This window comes from Rosa chinensis, chromosome 1 (genome assembly GCF_002994745.2).
Source record: "Rosa chinensis cultivar Old Blush chromosome 1, RchiOBHm-V2, whole genome shotgun sequence".
Taxonomy (NCBI): Eukaryota; Viridiplantae; Streptophyta; class Magnoliopsida; order Rosales; family Rosaceae; genus Rosa; species Rosa chinensis.
Window position 1 is genome coordinate 43,362,723 of NC_037088.1, and position 26,086 is coordinate 43,388,808.

The 26,086-nt window shown below is 38.2% G+C and overlaps 2 protein-coding genes across 4 annotated transcripts; one reads left to right on the forward strand and one right to left on the reverse strand.

Moving 5' to 3' along the window:
- Positions 1–4,001: 4,001 nt before the first annotated feature.
- On the reverse strand, positions 4,002–5,387 carry LOC112167372. Its single transcript, XM_024304388.1, has 2 exons — positions 4,790–5,387; positions 4,002–4,573 (listed from the first exon to the last, which is right to left on the reverse strand). The coding sequence occupies exons 1-2, from the start codon at positions 5,385–5,387 to the stop codon at positions 4,002–4,004; spliced, it is 1,170 nt and encodes a 389-aa protein (XP_024160156.1).
- A 16,211-nt stretch (positions 5,388–21,598) lies between these two features.
- On the forward strand, positions 21,599–24,290 carry LOC112182662. Of its 3 annotated transcripts, none has more exons than XR_005804859.1 (3): positions 21,599–21,921; positions 22,019–22,605; positions 22,851–24,290. XR_005804859.1 is itself a non-coding variant. In XM_040512845.1 (2 exons), exons 1-2 carry the CDS (start codon positions 22,294–22,296, stop codon positions 23,073–23,075), a joined length of 537 nt encoding a protein of 178 aa, XP_040368779.1. In that variant the 5' UTR covers positions 21,599–22,293; the 3' UTR covers positions 23,076–24,290. The 3 variants fall into 3 exon arrangements, 1 of the variants encoding a protein (XP_040368779.1); XR_005804858.1 differs by having other exon boundaries at positions 21,599–21,917; XM_040512845.1 differs by having other exon boundaries at positions 21,599–22,605.
- The last annotated feature ends 1,796 nt before the right edge of the window (positions 24,291–26,086 follow it).

Genomic DNA, 26,086 nt, shown 5'->3' on the forward strand with positions numbered 1-26,086 from the left:
TATTTGTAAAACCAACATCTTAGGCCATCTCCAACCGAAAGGGTTAAAAATAGCCCTGAATTCTGTACTATTCATTGATTAGACATCAACAGTCTCCAACCCGCCAAGGCTAAATTATAGCCCTAAAATATATTTTGACATTATATATATATATATAGGCCCGATCAAGGGCGGACGTCTGCACTATCGCTAAAGTGCGGACGTCGATGCAGCAGGCTGCTTCCAGGCGGCGATGGAGGTGCGGGGCTTGCAGGAAGGAGGTCGGAGGCGTCCCAGACCGTTTTGGGCACCGTTCGAGGTCGGACTTGCCAGTTTCTAGGCAGTCACCTCACCTGCAACTGCAGGTTCTGTGCAACACCTCAAAACCCGTCGCCGGCGACTCCACCCGACTGTAGACCCCTCCGCACGACCCCTGGCCTCTCTCGAGCAAGCTGAGCTGCGTCGTTACAGCTCGATTGAGGCCGTAGCAGCGATGTCCGCTCTCGAATGGCTTCGTATATATACACACACACACACACACACATACATATATATATATATATATATATATTATATATATATATATATGTTCTTATTTTTTAAAGTCAATTGACTTATAGTAATTGAAATAATTTTTATGATAAAAAATATTTTTTGGTTGTATTTTTTTTAAAGATAATTAAAAATATCTTTACGTAATTTTGAAATGGAATAAAACTGGAATCATATTTTTAAACTGGAATCATATTCACACTTCTTTTCAACGAACTAGCCATTTTCGATAAAAGTAAAATAAATGAGAGATTAAGAATAGGGAGAAAATGAAAGATTTAGAATAGAGAGAGAGAGAGAGAGAGAGAGAGAGAGAGAGAGAGAGAGAGAGAGAGATATATATATATATATATATATATATATATATGAGGAAGTAGAAGGAAGATGTGTAAAAGAAGGTTGAAGTCATATGTATTTATAGTGTAAAAGTTAAAAAAAAAAAAAAAACAAACAAACAAACAAACAATCAAACCCCAACAGCTAGTTGCTGACGTCATGCTTTTGTTAGATTCCACTCCCAGACGTGGGTCATATGATTCTGATCCAATTTTTTTAAAGGGGCAAAGGGGCATCCTTGGGGCTAAAAATAGCCCTTTGAATTCACCTATAGTCATAATATTTAGTACTTCGGCCCTTAACTTGTTGGGTTGTAGTTAAATTGGGCTAAAAATTGCCCCTTTAGCACTTTGTCCAAGTGGGTTGGAGGTGGCCTTAGATATAGCTATAAATACATTATAAACATAACCTCACTATGAATCCTTGTTGTACAGTTGTTCGAACAACTTTTATTTATTGAGGACTAATCTGTTTATTACAATCTTTATTGAAACTTCTGTAATGATTGAACATCATATATATGATTGTTCCCCAACACAAAATACAATAGATTATTTGGCATATATTGTTGAGAAGAATGACTAAATTCATCGAGTACCAAAAGAATAATGGTGATGGATTTTTTTTTTCTCACAATTTTTTTCTTTTTTCTTGTTTTCCCCGTCGATCTACATTCAATATTTGAGACTTCTAGCATGGCAAATTAATAAGAAAGGGTGTGTTTAAATTCCGGGAGGAGAAACACACACGTACTCCTTCATTGAATCTTTTATAAGACAAAGGATTCACACAGGACGTTGTCAATAAGGAATTTTTATTTTTATTTTTTTTGAAAAAGGGATGTAATCTTCCACAAAATAAATAATCTGCAATATCTAACATGTTCACAAGCACATACCGTTACATTTTTGATAATCATCCATGTAAAGCAATGACTTGAGATTTGCAATAATCACTGGAGGCTGATTGGATCTGAGTTTTGTGGTTGGTAAAAGGGTAAAATATTCTAAACCATAGTTTCTCTTGGTTGTATATAAACGGATCCCATTCTCGTCTGGGTTTCTCATCCATAACATTAATTGTGAAGAGGCTAAAAAAGAACAACAATGGGATTGGGAATGCAAAAATATATTGTGCTAGCCTTTGTTATTCGGGCCATAACTCACTCTTCTGCTAGCTCTGGTATATTATATTCATCTGCTGTCCCCAAAATACATGTGCCAAACCTGTCCCTTAAATAGTAATTAGACACCTGTCTATCAACTCAACATCTTACTAACTCTGTTAGAAAAAAGATGCACAACAAATAAAGAAGTTAACCAATCTGGTGTTTCTTGATCATTCACCCAAAATCAAACCTCCGTTCTACAAGATTTCAGCACTTCGATAGAGACTCTTATCAAGCAAATGTCTTGAACTTCTACCTTTTCTGGATCAAAAAGAATTTGATGAGCAAAATTTCTTCTACCATTCACACCCAGACTCTCAGTTCTTGTTCTTCACAAAGATTCAAACAATTTGTTTTCCTGAGTTGTCATCGTTGTCCTCAATTCTCATCTGGGCCGAGTCACCATGCTCTTTACCATCACAGAACCATTTCTCACTCATATAGAAAACTGAAAACCTTAGAACCCCCAATCTTGAAATTTCACCGGAAAGCCTTCACTCTAACAAAGCCACCCTTACTTTTACCGATTACAGAAGTTATCCAAGAATAGAATGATAATAAAATTCATCATATCAGATTCATGTCAAGAAACACCATGCTAAAAGCACCTAAAGTCCTATACACGAGTTATGTAATTGAACTTTCATTCAATTAGATACCTAGATCCAGCAAATCTTAGATTGCATGGAAGAAACCAAGAATGTAATAGGATTAAATTCAGTTTAGTCCTTCAGACTTCAGGCCAAACATCAGTTTGGTCCTTTATCTTTTTTTTTTTTAATCAAACTCACCCATGATCTCTCAAATTCCACCAACGTCGTCCAAAATCTGAATCCGGCGCTAAAAGTGATGTCATGCGCTGAGTTGGACCCGACAAGGAGGGTCCACATTTCAATTTCTAACCCTCTTGGAGGGCAGAATCGTCTTTTTGAACTGTTTGCCTCTAATTTTTTTAAAAAAATGCTAGCATAATCCTTAAATTGGTATTAAGAATTTCCAAACCATAAAATATGGATGAAACCTGCAAATTTTCTAGAAAATGAAGAGAATTTGACAAAATCCAGAAAATTACCATAAGTTGACCAAAACCATAAAATTTGATGAAAATGTTGTTCATAATTAGCAACCAAATAGAATAGATGTAGCAATGTGTTGTTTACATCCAAGCAAACAAAAAAACCACTGTTTGGAAGAAGTTGCATAAAATTATACCCCTAATCATCTGACCAAAAGATTAGGGCCAGCATCATGTGACACAGCACATGGTTGCACAAAAAATTGCAACTTTGCATCTCTAAATCCTAACCTTGGTTGCTTATCCCCCTCTCTTCACATGCTCTATTTTCCAGCATTCTATGCATTTTCTCAGATCCTTGCAGATGACCTTGATGAATCTTGTGAAGATTATGCAGTAGTAGAAGCGACTTTACCCTTGCTGGCAGGAGCTTTTAGGGGTCTGCCTTGGCTTGTAGCAGGTCTAGATGTTGCCCTCTTTGCATCTCTATTTTTCTGTAATAATAACATGAAAATATCAACTAAGAGCAAAGGATGTGTCTTCAAACATAATTAAGAAAGTTGCATCAGTTACCTTCTCTTCCATTTGTCTCTACTTTGCTTTTGCCCTAAGCTCATTCTTTGTTTTTGGTGGTGGTTTGATACCCTTTGCCTGCACCAAGTAAGCTGCTCAGTACCATATCAATTGCATTTAAATTAGGATTAAATCATAACCACATAATACCTTAGTAGATGATGCCTCTCCACTGTTTAGCCTTCTCTTCTTTGTCCCATTAGCTGCTGTTGTCTTGGCTGGAAGATGCCTATGACAGGTCTTGACATTGTGACCCAATATGCCACAGTTGCCACACTTTAAAGATTTTTGGACCCTTCCAAGCTGGGGTTCTTCAGTCTCCTTCTCAGATGCATCTTTGATTCTTTTTGTCTTTGGCCTACCAGGCTGTCTATTATACTAAGGAGAGAGGATGGCAGGTTCTTTAGAAGGCATCCACAAGTCCATCCCATTCACACGCTTCACTGTGTGGGAGTAAATGTCCATGTAGGTCTTGGTCAAATAGCAGGCATCCACATATGCATCAGGCTGTTCTCTCATGAAGTTGATAGCAGAGCAGGCATGCTTGCAAGGTATACCTGTTAGATCCCATCTTCTGCAAGCACAGCTCCTTCTTTGCAGTTCAACCAGATACCTGTCTCCTCCAATGCTCTCCGCCTCTATTTTAGGGCTCCCAATACCACTAGAGATGCAATCAGTTGTAGACTTAACCTTATTCTTCTCTAAAATCTCCCTAGGCTTGGGGCAAATAGGATCCACAACTTTTCTCATCTTCTCTTTCCTTAATGCAATCCTCTTCATCAACTTCACCGTGATTTCTTCAAAGCTAGAAATCACAGGTTTGGATCTTGCTGGTAATATGAAAGCATTGAAACTTTCACAAAGATTTTTCAGAAACACATCACATTTCAAGAATGTGTTAAAATGTGCTCTACTCCAGTGCTTAGGGTTCCTTAAAGGTTGTGCAAGATCTGTAATTTGTAAAAGACACAAACAATTAGCAGCAAGCAATAACAATTAACCAAACTTGAGCAAATAAAATTTAGGAAGCAAGTTACCATCTGCTTAATCAAAACCATCTCCTTCCAGAAATAAGCCAGAGTGGTGGATTTGGCAATTGACCAAAGTTGATCCTTCATGGCTTTTTCAGGAAACACCTTGTTAAAGTTGGTCCATAGGTGTCTGACACAGAACCTGATCAAGAAGAGGGAGAACCTCTTCACATGCAGGAAGCAACCCCTTTTGCTTGTTAGAAATAAATGTAAATCCATTTCCTTCTCCAGTGCTATTTAGATCATTTTGTAAAAGCCTCAGAAACCACAGCCAAGAATCCTTGCTGTCTTGTTCCACTATTGCATAAGCCACCACATAGGTGGTGTTATTTGCATCCAGCCCCACTGCAGAAAGAAGTTGACCTCCATAGGCACTCTTTAAGTGGCAGCCATCTACACCTAAAATGGGTCTGCAACCACTCCTGAACCCCATCTTTAGTGCACTCAAGCAAATATACATTCTTTTAAAGATAAGGGCCTTGTCAAGATTGTTGAAATCACATTTGATTTCAACAGTTGTGTCCGAGTCCACCCTTCTCAGCTCACTTGCATATTCTTGCACCCTTGCATACTGTTCTTTCAAGGACTTTTCAAGTTGTTGCACATCAGCTTTCTTAGTCCTGTATGCTTGCTGAAAGGACACCCTTGCCTTTACCCCAGCTGACATGGACTGCATAAGTGCTTTTGTTGCAAGAAAACAAGACATCCTTAAGCAATCAGCCACAAAATACATATTTAGTTCAATAAACTTGTAAACAAAATATAGTGAACTTTAACATTTACCTGTTGAGATGTCAGAATTAAGCTGTATCATGTCAGCAAACTTTTCAATCAGATATGGGGTTCTAACAGCAGTGTTGTCAATAACTCTTGCACAGCTATGCTTTTTTTGGTAGGTCTTGATCTAAAATGTATTCTCATGTTGCATCTTGGATGCATACAGCTCAAAGTCACAGTTCTCAACTTTGTAAATAGCCCTTAGCCTTTTTTTGTCCTTCTTTACAAAAATAGGGACCCAACCCTTCTGAATCGCCTGCTCCCTTATAGTTGCTCTCAGGATTTGAGGGGTAGCAAACAGTATCCCTTGCAGAAATGTGGGTCCTTCATGTCCACCTTAGGGTTGAATTTTGGAAAGTTAGGTCCCTCTCCATCATCATCAGAGTTGTGTTCTTGCCCTATTCCTTCTTCATCAGAGTCAATATCCCCAAACATACCCTCATTATCCTCATCCTCAGCTCCTTCATCCACATTACTTCTCCCCACAGAAGCAATACCACATCCCTCATCTGAAGCCCTTTCACCTCCCTCAGGGTCTGTTAACAAGTCAAACAAGAAGTCATCATCAACTCCATAGGCTGCAACATCATCATTATCAGCAGTCGGGTTATAGTCCTCATCTTGACTATCTTCTTCTGAACTAAACTTCAATCCTCCTTTAGACTCACATTCCTCCTCATTCGATCCTCACTTGATCCCCAGCCATCCTCAACCTTAATTTCTACATCCTCTCCCTCTTGTCCTCATAAAATCTCACCATCATCTCTAAACCCTAAACCCTCACCATCATCATGTCCTCCTAAACCATCACCATGAGATTTTCCTCCTAAACCCTCACCATCATAGTCATCATCACTATCACCATCAACTTGCTCAAACTCCAATTTACCCTTTCCTTTATCAGTAGGATCTATGACAGGAACTCTGCTTGCTTGAGTTGGCACATCCTCTTGATGCTCAATAATCTTCACACTAGGCAAAGCCTTCCTAATTGTCTACATCTTATACCTTTTTCCCTTCACTTGGTTTGGCACCTGAGGCAGGTTCTTAGGATAATCAGGCAGCTCCTCAATCTTGACACTTGTTCTTGGCTTTCTTGGTGAATTTGGTAGCTCTTCTATGACAACATTGCTTGATGCAGCTTGACTCCAACCAGGTATTTGGTCTTCATACATAAACAAATCATCTAGAGATTCTTCATAAGCATGGTCTAGCTCCAAATGGTAAAGGTAAAGTATCACCAGCCTTATTTTAGGCACCAGGCAACACATTCTGATCACATCACTATCACAGCTCATCTTTGTCTTTCCATCCTCCTCACTACCAATGGAATACCAGTAATCTATCCTTGTCCCAGCGTATTTAGGGTCGATGTGTAATTGATGCTTCCTCCAATGTACTTACCTTCAATGTGATCTATATAGCCACTATGGTATACCTTGGGGGTAAAATAATCAAGGTGAACTGAAAGTGAAAAAACACACTGTTAGAACAGCATACCACTAACCAAACAGCCACAACACCTTGTCAAAAGTAAACCACAATACAGCCCTAAACATGGTACTATTGCATAAAACAATAATAAGCACAATAAAGAACAATAAATAAGCCAACGTCATAGTTTAACAGCTCCAACAACCAAAACCGGCCAAAAATGAATTCTTTAGTAGGACCACTGGCCCTGCAGGACTATAGACCCAGTCTTAAATCTCGTATTTCACATACTCCACAACAAGCACATGCAACCTTGCATATTTAATTCCTTTCTTATATAAAGAGAAACAGAAGACCACAAAATATAATTCCAAACCCTAATTCTTGAAATCCCCAAATGAGAAGCTTCCAAACCTTATTTGACAAAACCTAAACCCTAAAATCACAACCTTGTACTTCGAAGCTTCCAAACCCTAAATTTCCAAACCGAGTAACCAAACAGCCAATAAATTTCAATTTGAATGCAATACGATATACCCAAGAACAAACAAGGCCCCAAATTGAAAAACCAATAACCTCTTAATCAAACCCAAAACAGAAAACCTCTGGAAAAAAAAAGGCAGAAATCTTCATTTTTGAATTCAACACTCACCGTAGTTTGGAATTTCTTCGCCTCTATTTTCCAATCGAGGTATCCAGTCATCGGGCTCAGCCATGTAGATACTCTAATCCAGTAATAGGTTGATCTGGGTTCTTCAATCTAGGGTCCAAATTTTCCAAGTGGTACATGAACACTGAGAGAGAGCCCGAGAGAGCCAGAAGGGATTACGATTTCAATTAGGGATTAGGTTTACACCTTTGGGAATTGTTATCGAGGCTGTAATGGAAGGAAAAGGGTCAGTAGGGTTATTTTAGACATTTCATACAAATTTAGGTTAGAAAGTGAAGTGTGGGCTCTCCTTGTCGAGTCCAGCTCAGCGCATGACATCACTTTTAGAGCTGGATTTAAATTTTGGACGACGTTGATGGAATTTGAGAGATCAGGGATGAGTTTGATTAAAAAAAAAAAAGATGAGGGACCAAACTGATGTTTGGCCTAAAGTCTGAGGGACTAAACTGAATTTAATCCAATGTAATAATTCAATGAGGACCCAATAGCCAAAAGAAGAATGAAGGGAAGATCAAGACGAAGAAAAGAACTTTACTTGGAACTTGGTAGACACAAGGAAGCAAAGACTCGAGCCCAACAGCCTCATTTTGTTTGAAGTATTGAGCCAAAGATCTAGAAATACAGAGGCAGGCGAAGAGGAAGGACGAGTATATTTTATTTTAATCTTGTTATGGGTAAAAGAGTTAAACATAGTTAGACAGTGTTAAGTTAATAGACAGGTGTCAGAAATATAGATAAGAGACAGGTTTGGCACATGTATTTTGGGGACAGCAGATTTCCTCCCATGAGTTTTGTACATATTTTCGAGATGCCATAATGTTTCTGGAGTATCAATAAATGATTATTGAACCAGAAGCCCATTTATTGGAAATAGGGAGAGGTTCTAATGAGGACTACAAAAATGAGGACTTCATAGTCCTCTTCTGAGACCCATTTTTTCGATCACATTTTCGCAACACAACCGTTAAATATTTAGATATTCATGTGTAGATTATTTATACAATTTTTCAACAAAATTGAAAATTGTTAAGACATTCCTAATCGTGATTTATCATTTATGAACATGAACGGTTCAGTTTTGACAGATTTGGTTTGTCCATTGATTTGATTTAGTTCGGTACCTTAACGATTAGCAATTTGGATGAAAATTTTCAGAAGTGATCTACTCATGCATACATAAATATCTAACGGTTGATTTGCAATAATGTAATTGAAAAGTGAGTCTCCCAATTCTCAAACCGTTGATTAGAAAGTCCTTAGTTTAGTGGTTCTCATTAGAAACTCTCCCGTATTATATATGTGATGCCCCGGAAATTCGTATTTATTTTCTGAGGATTTTCTAGAATTAATTTTATGGTGATTGGACGGTTTCGTGGCTAGTGGATGGAGCGGAAGTGTTTCGGACGAATTTTTATTCGAAAAGTGTGGATGTTGGGGGGGGGGGTGGGGGGGGGGGGGGGTTTCAAGGTTGACTTTTGATACATTGAGATTCTCTGAAAAAAATTTCACGAAAGTCGTAGAGCGCGTTGATACGAGTTTGTGGACATATGGAACGCATCAATCGGAGTTCGTATGAAGAAGTTATGGCCATTGGATGAATTTTCCATTTTGGTATAAATAAGGAATTTCCGAAAATATTTTCATAAATCCCATTTGTCATTTCCGGAAACCCTCTTCTCTCTCTTTTCTCTCTCGGCTACACCTTCAGTGTCGAAGAAACCCGACTGACCCGACCCGAAACCGGCTGACCCGACCCAGCTTTTCCGAATAGCTCCAACGGTCTCCAGCGGCAAAACTTTCCAGATTGGCTCGTCTCCGCCGTCCGCTCCTCCCTGTGGTGTCCTCTAGCAGTGATTCCCAACGATGACGGTGTAGCAAAGCGGCGAACTTTGGGGTATTCGGACCCGGTCGGAAAACACTGCTCCGGTGACGCCACAGCTGCATGCTTCTTGTTGTGAGTTCGTAGAAGCCTCCTGGATCGATCTGTGGTGGTTGTTTGGATCGATTCATGTGAAATTTAGTTCAACTAGGATTGAACAGTAATTCACTGCTTGCGAGGTAGTTTTCGACCCTTTATGCTTAGTTTCTAACTTCGTGCTAGTTATGAAAATGGTTAAGCATGCTGAGCTGAATATCTTTGATGTTGGAAGTTTTGTGAAATATTGAGTTTTGGTCGACTGGGGTGCGCCACCGCCCATGGAGGCATTCTGGCATCATTCCGGCCATGTAAAGGACTGTTTCTGGTATTATATATCTTCTACTCGTCGATACGAGCATTTTGATATATAATATGCAATTTTTTGAGTTCGTATTAAATTGTTATGATTTTTACGGTTTCATATTGGTTGATTTATTTAATCCGTGAGGATTTGAGCGTCCGATCGACTTGTGATTTTGACATACCGATCGCATAAGTATTCCGGAGACATTGGGTGGTCTCGGATGTGGTTTCGCCTCAATTGGCGACAATTTGGGAATTTTGGTTCGATTTAGGGTTTCGAATGTTATTCCTTGTGTTTCAGTGACTGAATCAAGGCTGTACTTCCTTAGGTACTTGATGAAGTATTTTTGGACGACTATTTTGTGGATTGACTGCTTTGTTCTATATTAAAGACGCAGCAGGAGTTTCGAGGTGAGTAATCTCACAACATTCATTTATGAACGTAGTTACCATTATTGTTTTGGCGTTATTATTTAACTTCAAACTATAGTTGGTATTAATAGGCATTCTTGAGCGAATGACTACGTGTGTGTGTGTGTATTTACGTGAAATATATATGTATATTCTGGTAAGTGATGTGTGATAAATAATATGTATGATTGTGTTCATATTGTTATTGAAGGCAACTTTTCAAGAAACAATATTGTGGAAAAAGATGTTTTCTATTGTTTAAAAAGTATTGAGTTTGATGCTATATTTTTGAGTCAGACGCGACTTATTCTAAATATATTGGTCTTTGTACCAAGAGCCACAAATGGTGAGCAGGGATGGGGAAAGCCAAAGTTAGATTTTGTAACGTTTTTAGATCAGATGCGACTTACTTAACGTTTTTTTCTAAGACCAGACGGGGTCGAAAAATCATATATATGTCACAGACGATGACAGGTTGCAAATGGTGATTTGATGTTTGATTTTAAGATCAGATGGGGTCTGAAATCATATGTCATAGACGGTGACAAGTTGAAGATGGTGACCTTGATGTTTGATTTTAAGATCAGACGGGGTCTGAAATCATATGTTACAAATGGTGACAGGTTGCAGATGGTGACCTTGACGTTTGATTTTAAGACCAGACGGGGTCGAAATCATATGTCACAGATGGTGACCGAGGTAAGGAATTGAGGAATCACGCTTTTGACCGGACGAGTAGCTACGTTTAGTTAGAGCTCTAGTCTGTCGGCCATTTTAGCTTATGGGGGTAACTGTCGAGGTTGCTGGAGACTCATGAGTATGTAGTTTAAAGGAGAGTTTCGAGAGTATTCTTCTTTTATTGTCTAGATGAGACTTGATTTGCTTCTTGATGGATAAGTTAGCAAATAGAACATTGTTACAGTGGTGACTTAAGTTGCCCCTTTGGTGGAAAGGATATGGAATGTTAGAAGGAATCATGATTGCATTGTTTCCTTAAGTTGATTTGTGTGAGTTGTTGATTAATGTTCATGAATTACTCATACGAGCTTTCATAAGCTTACCGGGTTTATTGTGTGGCGACCCGGTGCACTATTCAATGGTGTAGGGGTTAATCCTGCAGGTCAGGGTCACTACTAGAAAAACACCATTTAAGGACACTGAAACTGTGTCCTTAAATACATACAAGGACTCTTTAAAAAAAAGTCCTCTATCCGGCAGTCATTATAAGTCTCAAACAAGGACACTGAAAACGTGTCCTCTTTTCTATACGAGGACACAGTTTGTGTGTCCTTAAAGCTCTGGATGCAGTGTCCTTAAATCCATAAGAGGACACCTAAATTGCATCCTTATATCTTCTAATATGTGTCCTCTATTCTATACTAGGACACACAAACTGTGTCCTAAAAGGTCTGAAAATGGAGTCCTTAAAACCATAAGAGGACACAAAAAATACACTCATATGTGTCCTTAAAACTAAAACAGGACACTTAAAAGAGTCATAGAGGACATTCAAAACGTGTCCTTAAAACTTGTAAAAAAACCAAAAAAAAAAAAAATTATTTAATAACAAAAGGAAGCTTTCTCCAATTGCACACCCCTCAAAATACACCACCAAATGCAATATTAACTGAATCAAAATACACCATATGCAAACAAATTTATAAAGTATAACAAATTACAGTTCAACAATTCTAGTCAAGTAAATCAATGTCCTGCACCTTGTAGGTTTATAGTTGCTTAATCGGCTTCCCAATATCTTCAATCATAACCTGATAAATATAGCACAAACCAATATCAAGTACATATTAACACTCCTGAAATTCAACAATTAGATTGAGCCAAGTCTATAATCCAACCACAGGTCTTCCAACCAACAATATATAATTCAAATTAGTCTGTATTACAACCTCTCATTTTCATATACAATTGCAACAGAAGTATGAAAAATAAAAATCAATTACTCAGTACTTGCAAACTACACAAACAAACTCATCAGCAACCAAAAATTAAAAGCTAATTTCAAGGCTGCAATTATTTCCATGTACTTGTGTTTTTATGCACTCCAAAGTCAATATTATTTCCAAGTACTTGCAAAAATGAAAAGGAATATTGCAGAATAATGCTAGAAGCATGAATAACATTTCATCTTCATATTCTTGATTGTTTCTTTCTTGGTAAAAAAAGAGAGTAACTAGTAATGTAGATATAGATATAGGATTAATGACCACCACATGTCCATTAAATCGCTAAATCATTCATAATCTTATTATCTCCATAAGAACCAAAGTCACAACAAGACCCCATATACTGAAAGTTCTATATGTGCTGACAGACAAAGAAACAATAACAGAAACAAATGGAGACCGGAGGAGAATATACCTTGTGTATACTTTACATATTTTTTGCACTGTAAATAAAAGAGAGAGAGAAAGAGAAGGGTCAACTGGAAAATGGAGAATGGAGGCCAAAGTGCGAATAATTGTGGGAAAAAAAAATGTGGGAAGTTTAACTTTTGACCAAAAATTTGGTGGGTCGAGCAAACTATTGCTCCTGTTTTTTTAAGTTGTCTACATCAAACCAAAGCAAAGTCTGTACCTGTATAACAACTTTGAATTTCCTGCAAGATATTATTTTGTTACAGTTGCAGTTTAAACTCCTTAGTGAATTGATATACACCTTAAACTTGTATAAGATAAAGTTCATGATATAAATAATAGACAGGCAAAGATTTGAACCTAAAAAACTTGGTGCAGGGAGTCATTCAATCAAAACTGCTAAACATCATAGAAAATTAAACAGAACATAAAAAATAGTTAAGAGAACACAGATAAAAATAAAACTTGAAGTAAATTGACGGAATTTAAATTAACAAAAAAAAAGGTGTGAAAGAGCAGAGAGCGAACCTTGCTTGAAAGATTTTGTTAAAAGCTCAATAATCTGATCCAATTCTACATTCAAGGCTTGGTTGAACTATGACTCACTCACTCCATCCCTGAACAAGAGAAAACTAGGAGCTAAGAGATCAAAAACATTTAAGTATAGATGATTGAGTGATGCAACATGTTAATTAATGAATCAAGTAATTTGTTATGCTGAAAATCTATAACTCCTCCAGAGACATTTTCAAACTTAGGATCTTAACTCACCATGAATAAAAGCAAATAGATGCATATTGAATTTGTTGTAGAAATGTCTGTAAATACCTTCATCAACTGTGTTCCCCATATCAGTAAAACCAGTTGACGAATATTGTGCCTAGTAGCCATTTGTCTCCTCATTTGGCAGGACAAAGAATATAGCACATTGCCCATCAACCAAAGGCAACAACAAAAAATTAAGTTAGGAACCGTAGAAAATGTGGGCGCCATCATTAATCTACAGTTTAATTAATTACAGAGGGAATCAAGTCAAATAACAGTACCCTTATCTGGATATGCCTTTGGAACTGATTGATCACAGGTGCCCATATCAACAGTTTTGGCTGGCTGTCAGAGGTAAAAAAATAGTTAGTGATTTCCATAAAAAGGAATTATACAAAGAATATAAAGTTCCACCAGCAAAACTTCCATAAAATCTACATTGCTGCTTCACTTAGTAATCAACTTCTGCTCCTCCTGTGTATACATATGCAAACATGTAAACAAAACATTAAACTTATAACAAAGAGGTAAGCATACAAACCTTGAATCTGTAACTCCCATCCACATTGACATAACAACCCAAGACACTGTGTGCTTCTAGAATCCCAATCAAAACTCTATAATACATCAAAAACATAAAAGGGACATCAGGCAGATATAATAATGGATACGAAGGTAGGCTTGTGCCTGTATTAAAGAATGTAACAATGATTCTTTAATATGGAAAGAGAAAGAAGCTAACAATTATGGGGTAAATTATGAAGTTAACAATTAATATTCTAACCTCTGAAGTAACTGAGTAAAGTTTAAAACTAATCGATAAGATTTGCATCTTCAAACTAAATGATTAGTTAAAAATTAGCTACGTAATGGCTCAGATGATTACTTTGATGCAAGGACATAGTGATTGGCTTTCCAACATACTTATATCCAATGCACTTACATATGATGTTGATAATTTTTACATCTTCTTGAAAGAATTCATAGTGGCTGCATATACCTTAAAGGACAATAGTCTTGCATGAGAGTTGTATACAGATTAAGGTAAACAATAATGTACAGTTGAGCAAGAATCAGAGAATGTAAATTACCAATCGACAGTCTTCAGGGCTGATGCACTTTCGACCTAGACATTCCCAAATTTTGCTCTCAAGCGTTACCATTGGCAAATATTTCCAATGCCTAATGTCCTCTGCAGCTATCAGATCTTTCAACTTCATTCTGACAAATAAAAACAAAATGACCACCCAAAACAGGTAATACATTTAACCAAGACTATTAGCCAAATAAGTAAGGAAAACACAAAGGGAAAAATGTTCCTTACCCTCCAGCATAACTTAATATTAGAAATTGTTTACGGAATTCTAGTTCACCCACAGCTACTAAGTGTGCTTCTCCATGGTCTCCAGGTTCCTCTATAACTGAGGACTTAGTGATACTCTCACCTGCAGCAGCAGCACACACACTGAGCCAGCAATAAATTTAATATAACATTATAATCATAATAACTACCAGCTACAAAACATACAAACCCCAGGGGGAACATAAAACCCAAACCCCGTAAATTAAAAATTACAAGCTTAAATCCAAAACTAACTGAATCGTACCCTCCAAGACCCACTCACTTCAAACTCAGCGCGCAATCACAGAATCATTATCAATACTATCAATAATATGCACATTTCGCTAAAACCACAAATATATATACGCGCGCACACACATTTCATTACACATTTCATATATATACATTTAACCAAAAAACTCAGACTAATAATTATCCAAGCATGCAAGCACCAGCATATGAAGACAAACCATTGACCAAACATAATATGATAATCATCCAACCAATTCCCTTTGACCCTTGCAGCCTTGCTGTCTCTTTCATATGAAGACAGAAATCACAGAATGAATACGTAACCAGCCAGCATATAATCAAACAAGCCACAAGCCCACAAAGCAAAATTAATTTTCAAACGAAGACTCACAATCACCACTCCGCACCTCCGGTCTGCTCACAGTCGCCTGCTCGCCGCACTTCCGCAGCTCCGATCTGCAGCTCTTCCTCAGTTCGGCTTCCACTAATTCGCTCTCCCCAAGTAAGATTTCAGGCTATTTAATCAAAAAAAATAGAGTCAGTTAATCAATTTCAAGATGAAATTCAAACTTTCAAAGTGCTTGTTTGAAGAAATCGTACATGTTCCGTGCATTCAGATTGGAGTATGGAAACTTGGAGAGTTTTGAGTCTTTGGTTGAAATAATTGGTTACTGGGGTCTGGGTTTATGAAATTTCAGATGAGACTATGACTCTATAAGAGAGACTGAGAGTTACGCCTGGCTGAGGATGAAGAACAAGGTCGCGCTCCGCATATAAGGGGCTATAATTTTTTTTTTTTGTGGGCTACTCTGGGCTTAGGAGCAAGATATACCCATACTTGAAGGTTTTTCATCCCAAATCTCGGTTAGGCTATAGCCCAAGGAGCCTCCTACACAGTTCCGCCCCTGATACATTTCAATCATGTTCCAGTTAAAATCCATACCCACAAAGAGAGCCGACGAAGAAAGGTTTGCATTCGGATTTTGGGTTGTGGCTTGTTTGAGGTGTTAGCCTGCGATTTCAAGAGTGAGAAATCAAAGTAAGAGAGGTAGAGGCCGAGAAGCCGGCGAGCCAATGGAGAAGATTGAGATATGGATCGGAAACGGCGGTAGATGAGGGAGGGTGGGGGTTGCGATTTTGGTAGATCTGATTTTGATTTAGGTCTGACCTCTCTTAAGTCTCAATTAGAGATATATATATATATATATATATATATATATATATATATATAGAGAGAGAGAGAGAGAGAGAGAGAGAGAGAGAGACTTAAATGTGGGTGGGAAAAAGAAGTGGGAAGTTCAACTTTTGGCTAAAACAATAGGCGGGGGCTCCTGTTTTTTTTAAGCCGTCCTTATAGGGTTATTAGGACACTTCGATAAAAATGTGTCCTTATAAGGAGTCCTTGTAGCCCATTTTTCTAGTAGTGGGTAATCGTGGCTGAAGCTAAGGTAGATGGTTGGCAGCAGAACGGGTAGGAAGCAAATTTTATTGGCTTTGCCATTGTATGACTTCCGCTATGTAGTAAGCTCTGAGGAGCATTTACATTTTATTTTGTGATGACAATTTAATTCGTAAGCTTATGTAATATATGACTCTGTGGATTGACATAGTGGGTTTCATGGCATCAATATGTACTTGGGTTAAAGGGAGGATGTTTCCATGTATTTTGTATTAATGGCTGAACGATCACGCATGTATTATATATCGATATTTATTTGTGTGAAAAATCAGGGGCGTGACAATATACAAGTTCAATAATATATATATATATATATATGTATATATATATATAGCATGCTAACAATTAGATTATATTGATGATTTTCAATGTAGATGAGCAAGTGAATGAGGCAGGTAAACCATATAGTCTTAATAACTATCTTAGGCAATAATTATATAGTTATTAATTTGCATCTGTGACGTAGCAATATTCTTACGTAATTGCCTTAATGACTGATTCTTGGACATGCATATATATCTTCGCGGTCATTCTGTAACGTAGTGGCACACTTAATTGATCTACCGTAAGCATGCAATCATGTATAATAAGATCAAATATACATATCCCTAGCTTGTTTAATGCAATTAAGGATGATTATATCCTTCCATATCCCGCTCCACGTCTAGCAATCCTTTATTGTATGGGAACCTTGATTATTTGCATGTCCCGCATCCAATATTCCTTGAGTGTGATCAAAGGTGCAGCTTGCTTCTCAATATCTTCCCATTTTGCACAACCTTGGTAATCAAGAAAATCACCATTAATTATCAAATATCTTGATTATTAATAATAATCCGATAAATACCAAGATTTGCCCCTAGATTACTTGGTCTCCAAGTAGGCTTTATCCAACCTCTAAATAATATATTTTGAGATTGTCGAAAATATATAGTTTTGGAAACCGATATTTGTCCAGATGTGTCTCGAGCCTTGTCAGGAAAAATGATAATTTAGGTTCAAACAAATCTATTTGAGAATGAACTTAGATTATCATCAATTCATGATTTAAGTCCCAAACTATGTTCATTATGAAGGTTTATGTACAAAAGTACAAGAGGGTTACTGTCACGCCCCTGATTTTTAACACAAATAAAAATCGATATATAATCTCATAATTATACATGCGTGATCGTTCAGCCATCAATACAAAATACCTGAAAACTTTTTCCTTTAAAACCAAGTACATACTGATGCCCTGAACCCTCAAAATCAATATACACTCGCTCCACAGAGTTATATCTTATACAAGCTTACGAATTAAATTGTCAACAACAAAATAAAACGCAAATGCTCCTCAGAGCTCACTACAACAGAAGTCTTTATAACGGTAATGTCACAAAATTGACTTCCTACCGTGATGCTACCAGTACGCCACCTCAGGTTCAACCACAATTATCTTGACTTGCAGAAATAACCCCTACACCATTTGAATGGTGTACCGGGTTGCCACACAACAAACCCGGTAAGCTTTTGCAAGCCCGTATGAGTAACTCAAAACCACACATGCACAACTAGCCCAACGAGGAAACCCATCAACTCGTAAAAAGGAACACACACCCTATTTTCCCAAAACAACACATTCTTTTCCCAAAAGAAAACAACTCAAATCACCCTGTGACGGAATCATATTAATTGAAACTCTGATAATTAAATATGATACACAAGTCCTCCCCGGACATTTAAAAGAAAGCATCCCCGAAACTCTCTTTTAAAACACGTACTCATGAGCATCAGATAGCTCTCCGCTACCCCTAATGATGTACCAACAACAAATTAGTTCAACTTGGACAAAACAACACATCGGTCCAACCTAGACACACAACACATAAATCCAACCTAGACACACAACACATCAACACACACCTCAATCATATATATCGTTAACCTAACAAATAGAATATGATTCACAAGTTCTCCCAGGACATTTAAAAGAAAGAATCTCCAAAACTCTCGTTTAAAACACGTACTCATGAGCATCAGATTGCTCCCCGCTACCTCCCATGATGTACCGACAACAATCTAGAGCTCTAATTGATCGTATCCACTCACCCGGCCAAAAACATGAAGTCCCGATCGTCAGACAGATCACCACACAGATCATCATAGATCATCACACAGATCACCACATGGATCACCACATGGATCACTCCCAGCAACCCCGAATCCTCAGACCTCCCCAGGTTGTCAAATCAAAACATTAAACAACCCACACAGATCTTGACACTTCCCAAACAATAGAAATTCCCAATTCCTAACACATTGTCCCCCGAAAAGTCAAGCCTCAAGCAATAGAATGAAACCCATCAATTGCTATTGCATAAATCACCCATCAACCCACAAGAATATACATATTTCACGTAAATATATATATACACACGTGGTCATTCACTCATGAATGCCACTAATACCAACAATAGTTTGCAGTTAACTAAATAACTCTAAAAAACAATATGGCAAACCCGTTCGTGAATGAACATCGTGAGATTACTTACCTCGAAACTCCTGTTGCGTCTTCAATACAGAACAAGATAGCCACACCACAAAACAATCGTCCAAGGATACCTCGTCAAGTACATAATCACATACGGTTTCAACTTAGCAACAATCCACAAACGATTTAAGTCTGAAACCCCTGTTTTGAACTAAAATCCCCAAAGTGACGCCAATTGAGGCGAAACCACATCCGAGACCACCCAATGTCTCCGAAATATTCTACGATCGATATGCCAAAACCACAAGTCGATCGGATAGTCGGATCCTCACGGATCGAAATATCAAACGGTCCGAAACCGTAAAAACCCTAACATGTTCATACAATCTCCAAAAATTACAAACAATATATCGAAATGCTCGTATCGACGAGTAGATCGAACTCAAGGATATAATATATCCCTAAGGTGGCCAGAAATTGCCGGAAAACACCAACACATTGGCGGGGTCGCCGCCGGCCCAAAGTCAGAATTTGACAAAACTCCCAACACCAAAGTTCTTCATCACAACTCCAATTTAAACTTTCATAACTACACCAAAGTCCAATTATGAACCAATTGATCGAATTTTACCTTAGAACAAAATAGCTCGATGGAAACCCTAGAATTTCAAAGCTTCGATTCGTTCTCCACAAGTGAAATCGCTCCAAGCCACTTTGGGAGAAGCATCTACGTCCTCCGAGCTCCAAAAACCCTCAAGAATCACCGGCAAAGGTGGCCGAAATCGCCAACTCTGATCAAGGCAATTTTGTCCCCGAAGCGGCCTCTTCCAGTCGATATATGTAGCTCCTTCCACAGCTCGAATCTCTCTTCAATCCTTCCACAGACCTCTAGAGGGGATTGAGGCGATGAGAACCCACTTTGAATAGCATCCAAAGGTGGCCGAATGAGGGAGAACGACGCCAGCGAAGTGGAGAGGCGAAACCGGGCTCGGGGAGAGAGAAAACAGGGCTGGGTTTCCGTTTTTGGAAATCTGGCCTTATTTGCAATTTCCGAAAATTTTTGTCCTTTTATACTAAAATGGAAAGTTTTTCCGAAGCCCATAACTTCTTCATACGAATTCTGACTCTTGCGTTCCGCATGTCTACAAACTCGAATCGATGCGCTCTACAATTTTCGTGATGGAAGTTTTCGGAGAATCCCAACGAATAAAAAGTCAACCCTTGCGTCCCCCCCTAAATGATGCTTTCTGAATAATTATTCGCCCGAAACACTTCCGCTCCATCCACAAGCCACGAAACCGTCCGATACCCACAATTTAAATTCCGGAAAATCCTCGAAAAATAAATACGAATTTCAGGGGCATCACAGTTACCCAAAGTGGTTGAGCATGAGTTGCTTCCACAGAAGACTAACAAAAATCTTGGGCCTGGTAGTAGGTTTTGCCTTGGGGTCAACAATGGGAAACATTTTCTCTGATTCTCTTGCTCTCAAATCCTGGAAACCAAATTACAATACGAAAACCAGCATTCTCAGAAATGAAAGAGAACCCAATTATCGAATACAAAATACGAAACCAGTTAATGCAAATCCATGCATAGAATAAAATATGGAAGCTTCAAAGACAATTGAGATTTTCGTACTTCAATTTCAATAACCAACTTTCAAGCTGATCTTAAGAATTTCAGGCTAAGACTAAAAATTCGAATCAAATTGATACAACTACCCATGATCATACTATTTCCCACAATCAATATGTTAAACAAAGTCTCTCTCCAATTTTCTTGCACATAACTTCCCTGAGTTGATTTCTCTAGTTTTCAAAAGCCCAAATCTACACACTTGAAAACCCAATTTGCACTTCTCTTCCTGTTCTCTCACTTTATGAGTAATCAGACAGAAAGCTCAAAAAGAGCATTCTCTCTGTTTCCTATGACCCAAATCAGAACCCAATTTTGAATTCTCTGAACATGCCTGAGCTAAAGCCCAATTGTAAATCATCTTCTTCAATCTCACTCAACTCCCAGGTAAGCAAACAGAAACTTAAAAAGGGTACATTTTCATACCTCTTAAGACCGTTGAGGGCAGTCACCTGTCACCAGGAGGGACGATGCAGCATCGGTGGATGATTGGTGCATCTACATTGATCAGAAAAGGGTCATTCATTAATTTGATGCAATTAAATTGCTGTTATAATGGACTTCTGTAATATCACCGAAAGGTAAACATTTACTGATAGCATTAAATAATCCTGCCACTTTATCTATATTTTTGACAAATGCTACTGGAGCGTGAATGGCTCTGGTTGTTGATTTGATGTGATTCTTACATTTCACACCTTTAACATGTGGTTTGGTGCGAGTCTTAGTGACGCCCAGATCAATCAGCGAGTTTGTCACTTTCCTGTTGTATGGAAACCCCTCATCAAACAAGCGTAAATGATTCAGTCAACAATCGTCGAATGTCACAACAATCTTTGGGTAAATAATTTAATTCTTTTTACCTGAATAGCTCTGTACGTACGTAATAATTAAGGACCCACTCCATACGTGTCGGATCTTTCTCCATCCCTCACGTACACATTAGTTAGAGGATACAAATCTAGGGCCGATACAAATCCTATCAATTCTTTTTACCTACATAGCCGGTCAGTAGGTCTAGCTATTTATCACCAAGAATTGTTGGCTCACAGCTTCGATCACATCCATCAATCTATGGTTATATAAATATGGATCTCTCTTCAGGTTCCAAGGAAGACGGGAAACATATTATATAGAGAAGGCAAAACATAGCCCAGCTAGTATCTAATAATATGGAGTCTGGAGAAGGACTACTACTGGATCCGGTGAGCCCTGGTGGTCAATTCTTCAACAGCACTGTCTTATCTCTTGCAATTATATCCGTTTTGGAATCACAAGTTCCAATCAACGATTCTCAAACTTTTTCACTTCACAAAAATGTGTTCCTCCCGATCAATCCACGCTTCTCTTTCCATCATGGTGAAAAAGTTTGAATGTCATTAATCCACGCTATGGCCTGCTTTGTGGGAATGTTTCTGATGCTATCTTCGTTATATACTCATCAAAGTAGGTATCGCATGGTATCTCTCTCTCTCTCTAGGGAAACCAAGTAATTCCCTCTTGCATATATGTCGACATAATTACTTATTAATTACTTAGTAACGCAGGTTGAAGGTGCAGATGAAAAGAATCAGTGGAAGAGGGTTCAAGTGAAGCTGGAAGACCATGTGTATGTCCCCATTTTCCCCTCTAGAATGTCATTTGAATCATACGATACTTACTTTGATGAGTATATATATAACGAAGATAGCATCAGAAACATTCCCACAAAGCAGGCCATTGTGGGAACTGGGAACTTCATCTTTTCAAGTACCCAACAAGTCATGCAGCTGGACAAATAATATTCAAGATCCACCATGCCCTTGGCGATGGCTACTCTCTTATGGGCGCTCATCTCTCTTGTCTCCAAAATGCTCACAATCCTTCTCTTCCCCTGACATTTCCTTCACTAAAGGGTGCAAAGAATGAAACTAGTAGTCTGTCTCGTGTGTTTGAGTTTGTGCCTAAGATACTTTCTGTCGTTATCAACGTTGCATGGGATTTCAGTTGGAGCATTTTGAAGGGCACTTGGGTTGAAGATGATCGAACACCAACAAGGTCCGGCGTTGTTGGAGTTGAGTTTCGGCCTGTGTCCATGTCGACCTTGATGCTGTCTATTGAAGAAATCAAAATTATTAAGAACAAGCTTGGGGTGGTAAGCTAGATAGACTAATGTTTTACTTGTATGTAGTTACGTACCTCATTAGTTATTGAGGTACATAAATCTTTTGGTTAGATTGTGTTGGTGCACTGTCTGTTTGCTGTACAATGATGTACTGATTAGGGTTGGGAAGAAGAAATGGACTAAAGGGGATAGCGAAACTAGTTATATATATATATATGCCATTATTGTTATTGAAACATGTTTTAACTAATGCAAATACAATTCGTTGCATGCAGACGATAAATGATGTTATTGAGGGAATAACCTTTCTGGGCACCCGAATGTACATGCAACGGATGAATAGTGAAAAATCAAGTAGCCAGAATTGCACGGCACTCGTGTTGCTAAATACTAGACTTGCTGCGGGTTACAAGTCGCTGCAGGAGATGTTGATGGAACCAAGCGTCTTCTTGGGGCAACCGATTTGTGTTCTTGCATGTCTCGGTGCCCAAGTCGAGTGAAGTTTCCAAGCCATAGGATTTTGTATGGGAAGCACAGAAGATAGTCAAGAGACATAGAAGCTCTTCAGCTTGGTACCTTACTATTAGTCTCTGGGATATTTTGAAGAAATTTAGAGGCTCTGAGGTAAATAATTATTAAGTATTAACAAGGACATTACTTCGCTAACCAGCCATGGTTAGCTAGTGCTGACCACAACCATTAACAGATCGACACGTGTCCATTCAAATTTTTTTTAATGCTATTGAAATACCCAATGGAGAAGAAGAGTTCCGGTAATGTCAAAAATCTTCTCCAAATATTCGAACGCGTAAAAATCTTCTTCAAATATCCCTTTTCCTTCCAAACTGTAAACCCTTCTGCAATATTATTCAACTGCAAACCCGATCGATTCATATGATATTCTTATTACTTTTCATAGAAATGTGTATTTTGAAACTTATGCCTAGAGTAGTTGCTCAAGAATATAAAGTTGTAAAATTTAGCAGATTGTATAAGCACTACCAGTGCTAGTTCTGCAAATTGTTGTTGTACTTGGTTAATCTCAATGTCCTGCTTTGTTTATTTTGACAGATTTTCATTGTTATTCCTAATCTTGCTACCCATATATATGCCTATATGGCCGTTGGTGTGTGTCCGACCTTCATGTTTCTGAAAGAAGGGAAGATTGTGGACATAGTGGTGGGAGCAAAGAAAGAAGGAAGAAAAGTAACTGAAATCTAGCACCTTCATCTTGCTACCCATATGGCCGCTGCTTCTTGCTCCATCTTCATCGGGTTCAGAGTTAAATCGTACCGTAAACCGAACAAAAGTAATTGAAGTCTAGTACCCATCGTCGAATTCCTATGGGTACTGAAGAAATCCAGTACTCATATTCGAAATCAATACCCATCGCTTCAAATCCCTATGAATTTTACTGAAGAATGCAGAAGGTAACCCAATTTGGAAGAGAAAGGGATTTCTGGATTTGAATGTGTTGGACGTTGGAGCTCTTCTTGTCTGGTATTTCAATAGCATTAAATATATTTTTTTCTTGAAGGGACACGTGTCAATGTGTTAGTGGTTGTGGTCAGCACTTGCTAACCAGGGCTGGTTAGCGAAGTAATGTCCTATTAACAATGCAATCATAACTTTTTAGCTATGTTCATTCGTCCATGTCTCATTAGCTAACTTTCTTTTTGTACCCTAAAAAAGAGTGGTAAATTTTTTGACTATAAGTGATAAAAAAAAATATCTGTTTTGGGTGAGTTTTTTATTTTTTATTTATATTTATTTTTTTAGAGTTTCTATTGGGACCTCTAAATTTGCTCACTTGACCTTACTCTATTATGAATTATTAAATGACATATATAACATACTATAAAATGACTATTAAGGACAATAATTATACCAAAAAAATATTATATTTGTAAAAGTAAAATGGGAATTGGAATTGGTCTACTCATTTCATTTCATAGCCCATTTATATAGGGAGAGAATTACAATGGAAAGAACAATTACAATGATGACATTAACTACTGATTGGTCCGTAATCCATGCTGATTGATGGTAATTGCTAATTGCTTGATTCCCTCTCCGTCAATCACTTTGACGAAGGCACATAATGTGTTTTTCCTTTAACACTCCCCCTTGTGCTAAGTCAAAGGTGAAATGGTGCATGAGTTGTTGCCTCACTAAAAACCTTGCCAAGTAACAATAAAAACCCTGTGGGACAAAAAATACACCTTAGTCGAAGGAAAAGAGCAAAACGCACCTTTTACATTTGAGTATGACATGTGTGTGTTAGACTTCCCCTGACGTCTACACCTCCCCCTGATACTTACATTAATCAAAGGAGCTTGGAAAGTCTTCGCATTCCTATGCTTTTCACATGTTTCTCAAATGTGTCTTTAGGCAGTGATTTGGTGAACAAATCTGCCACATTTTCCTCAGACCTTACTTGATTCACTTAAATCTTAAGGAGGACCTGTTGTTGCTGATTGTAGAAAAACTTTGGCGATATGTGTTTTGTATTATTACCCTTAATATAACCTAGCTTCATCTGTTTGATGCAAGCTGCATTGTGTTCATAAATGTAAGTAGGCTCTTCAGTGGTAAAACTCAAACCACTAGTCCCTCAAATATGTGTAATGATAGTTCTTAACCATACACACTCACGAACCACCTTATGTAGAGCAATGATCTCTGAGTGGTTCGAGGAGGTAGCCACAAGAGTTTGCTTGGTTGATCTCCAAGATATCGCCGTGTTCCCATTGGTAAATACATAATCAGTTTGGGAACGATCTTTATGTGGGTCAGAGACGTATCCAACATCAGCAAAAACTGACCAAAACATCATTTGGCATTTTAGTGTAGTGAGTGGAGTTTTCGCCATCAACATTTCGTTTAGGGATTGCAGTTCCATCTGCTGTCCCTCTTGTCTCTCTGTAGGGAAGAACAATCCCAAGTCAATGGTTCCTTTTAGGTATCGGAAAATGTTCTTAATACCATTTCAGTGACGCTGCGTTGGTGCTGAGCTAAATCTAGCTAACAAGTTCACTGAGAATGCAATGTCTGGTCGAGTACATTAGGCTAGGTACAATAATGCGCCTATTGCACTTAGATAGGGAATTTCAGCTCCCAACACCTCTTCGTCATCTTCCTTTGGACGAAATGGATCTTTCCTTGCATTCAAGCTTCGAATGATCATGGGAGTGCTAGCAGGATGCGTTTTGTCCATGTCATATCGCCTGACTTTTGGACATACGCAGACTGGTGGATTAGTATTCCACAAACTCAGTGTTCTAGTTCAAGGCCTAGATAGAATCGAGTTTTCCCAAGATCCTTCATCTCAAATTCGGATTTCAAGTAGCTCGCGGTTTCTCTTATTTCATCAAGAGTACCTATTATGTTCATATCATCGATATATACAGCTACAATTGCAAATCCGGAACTTGTTTTCTTTATGAATACGCAGGGGCATACTTCATCGTTCTTGTATCCCTTCCCAATCAAGTAGTCACTTAGATGGGTA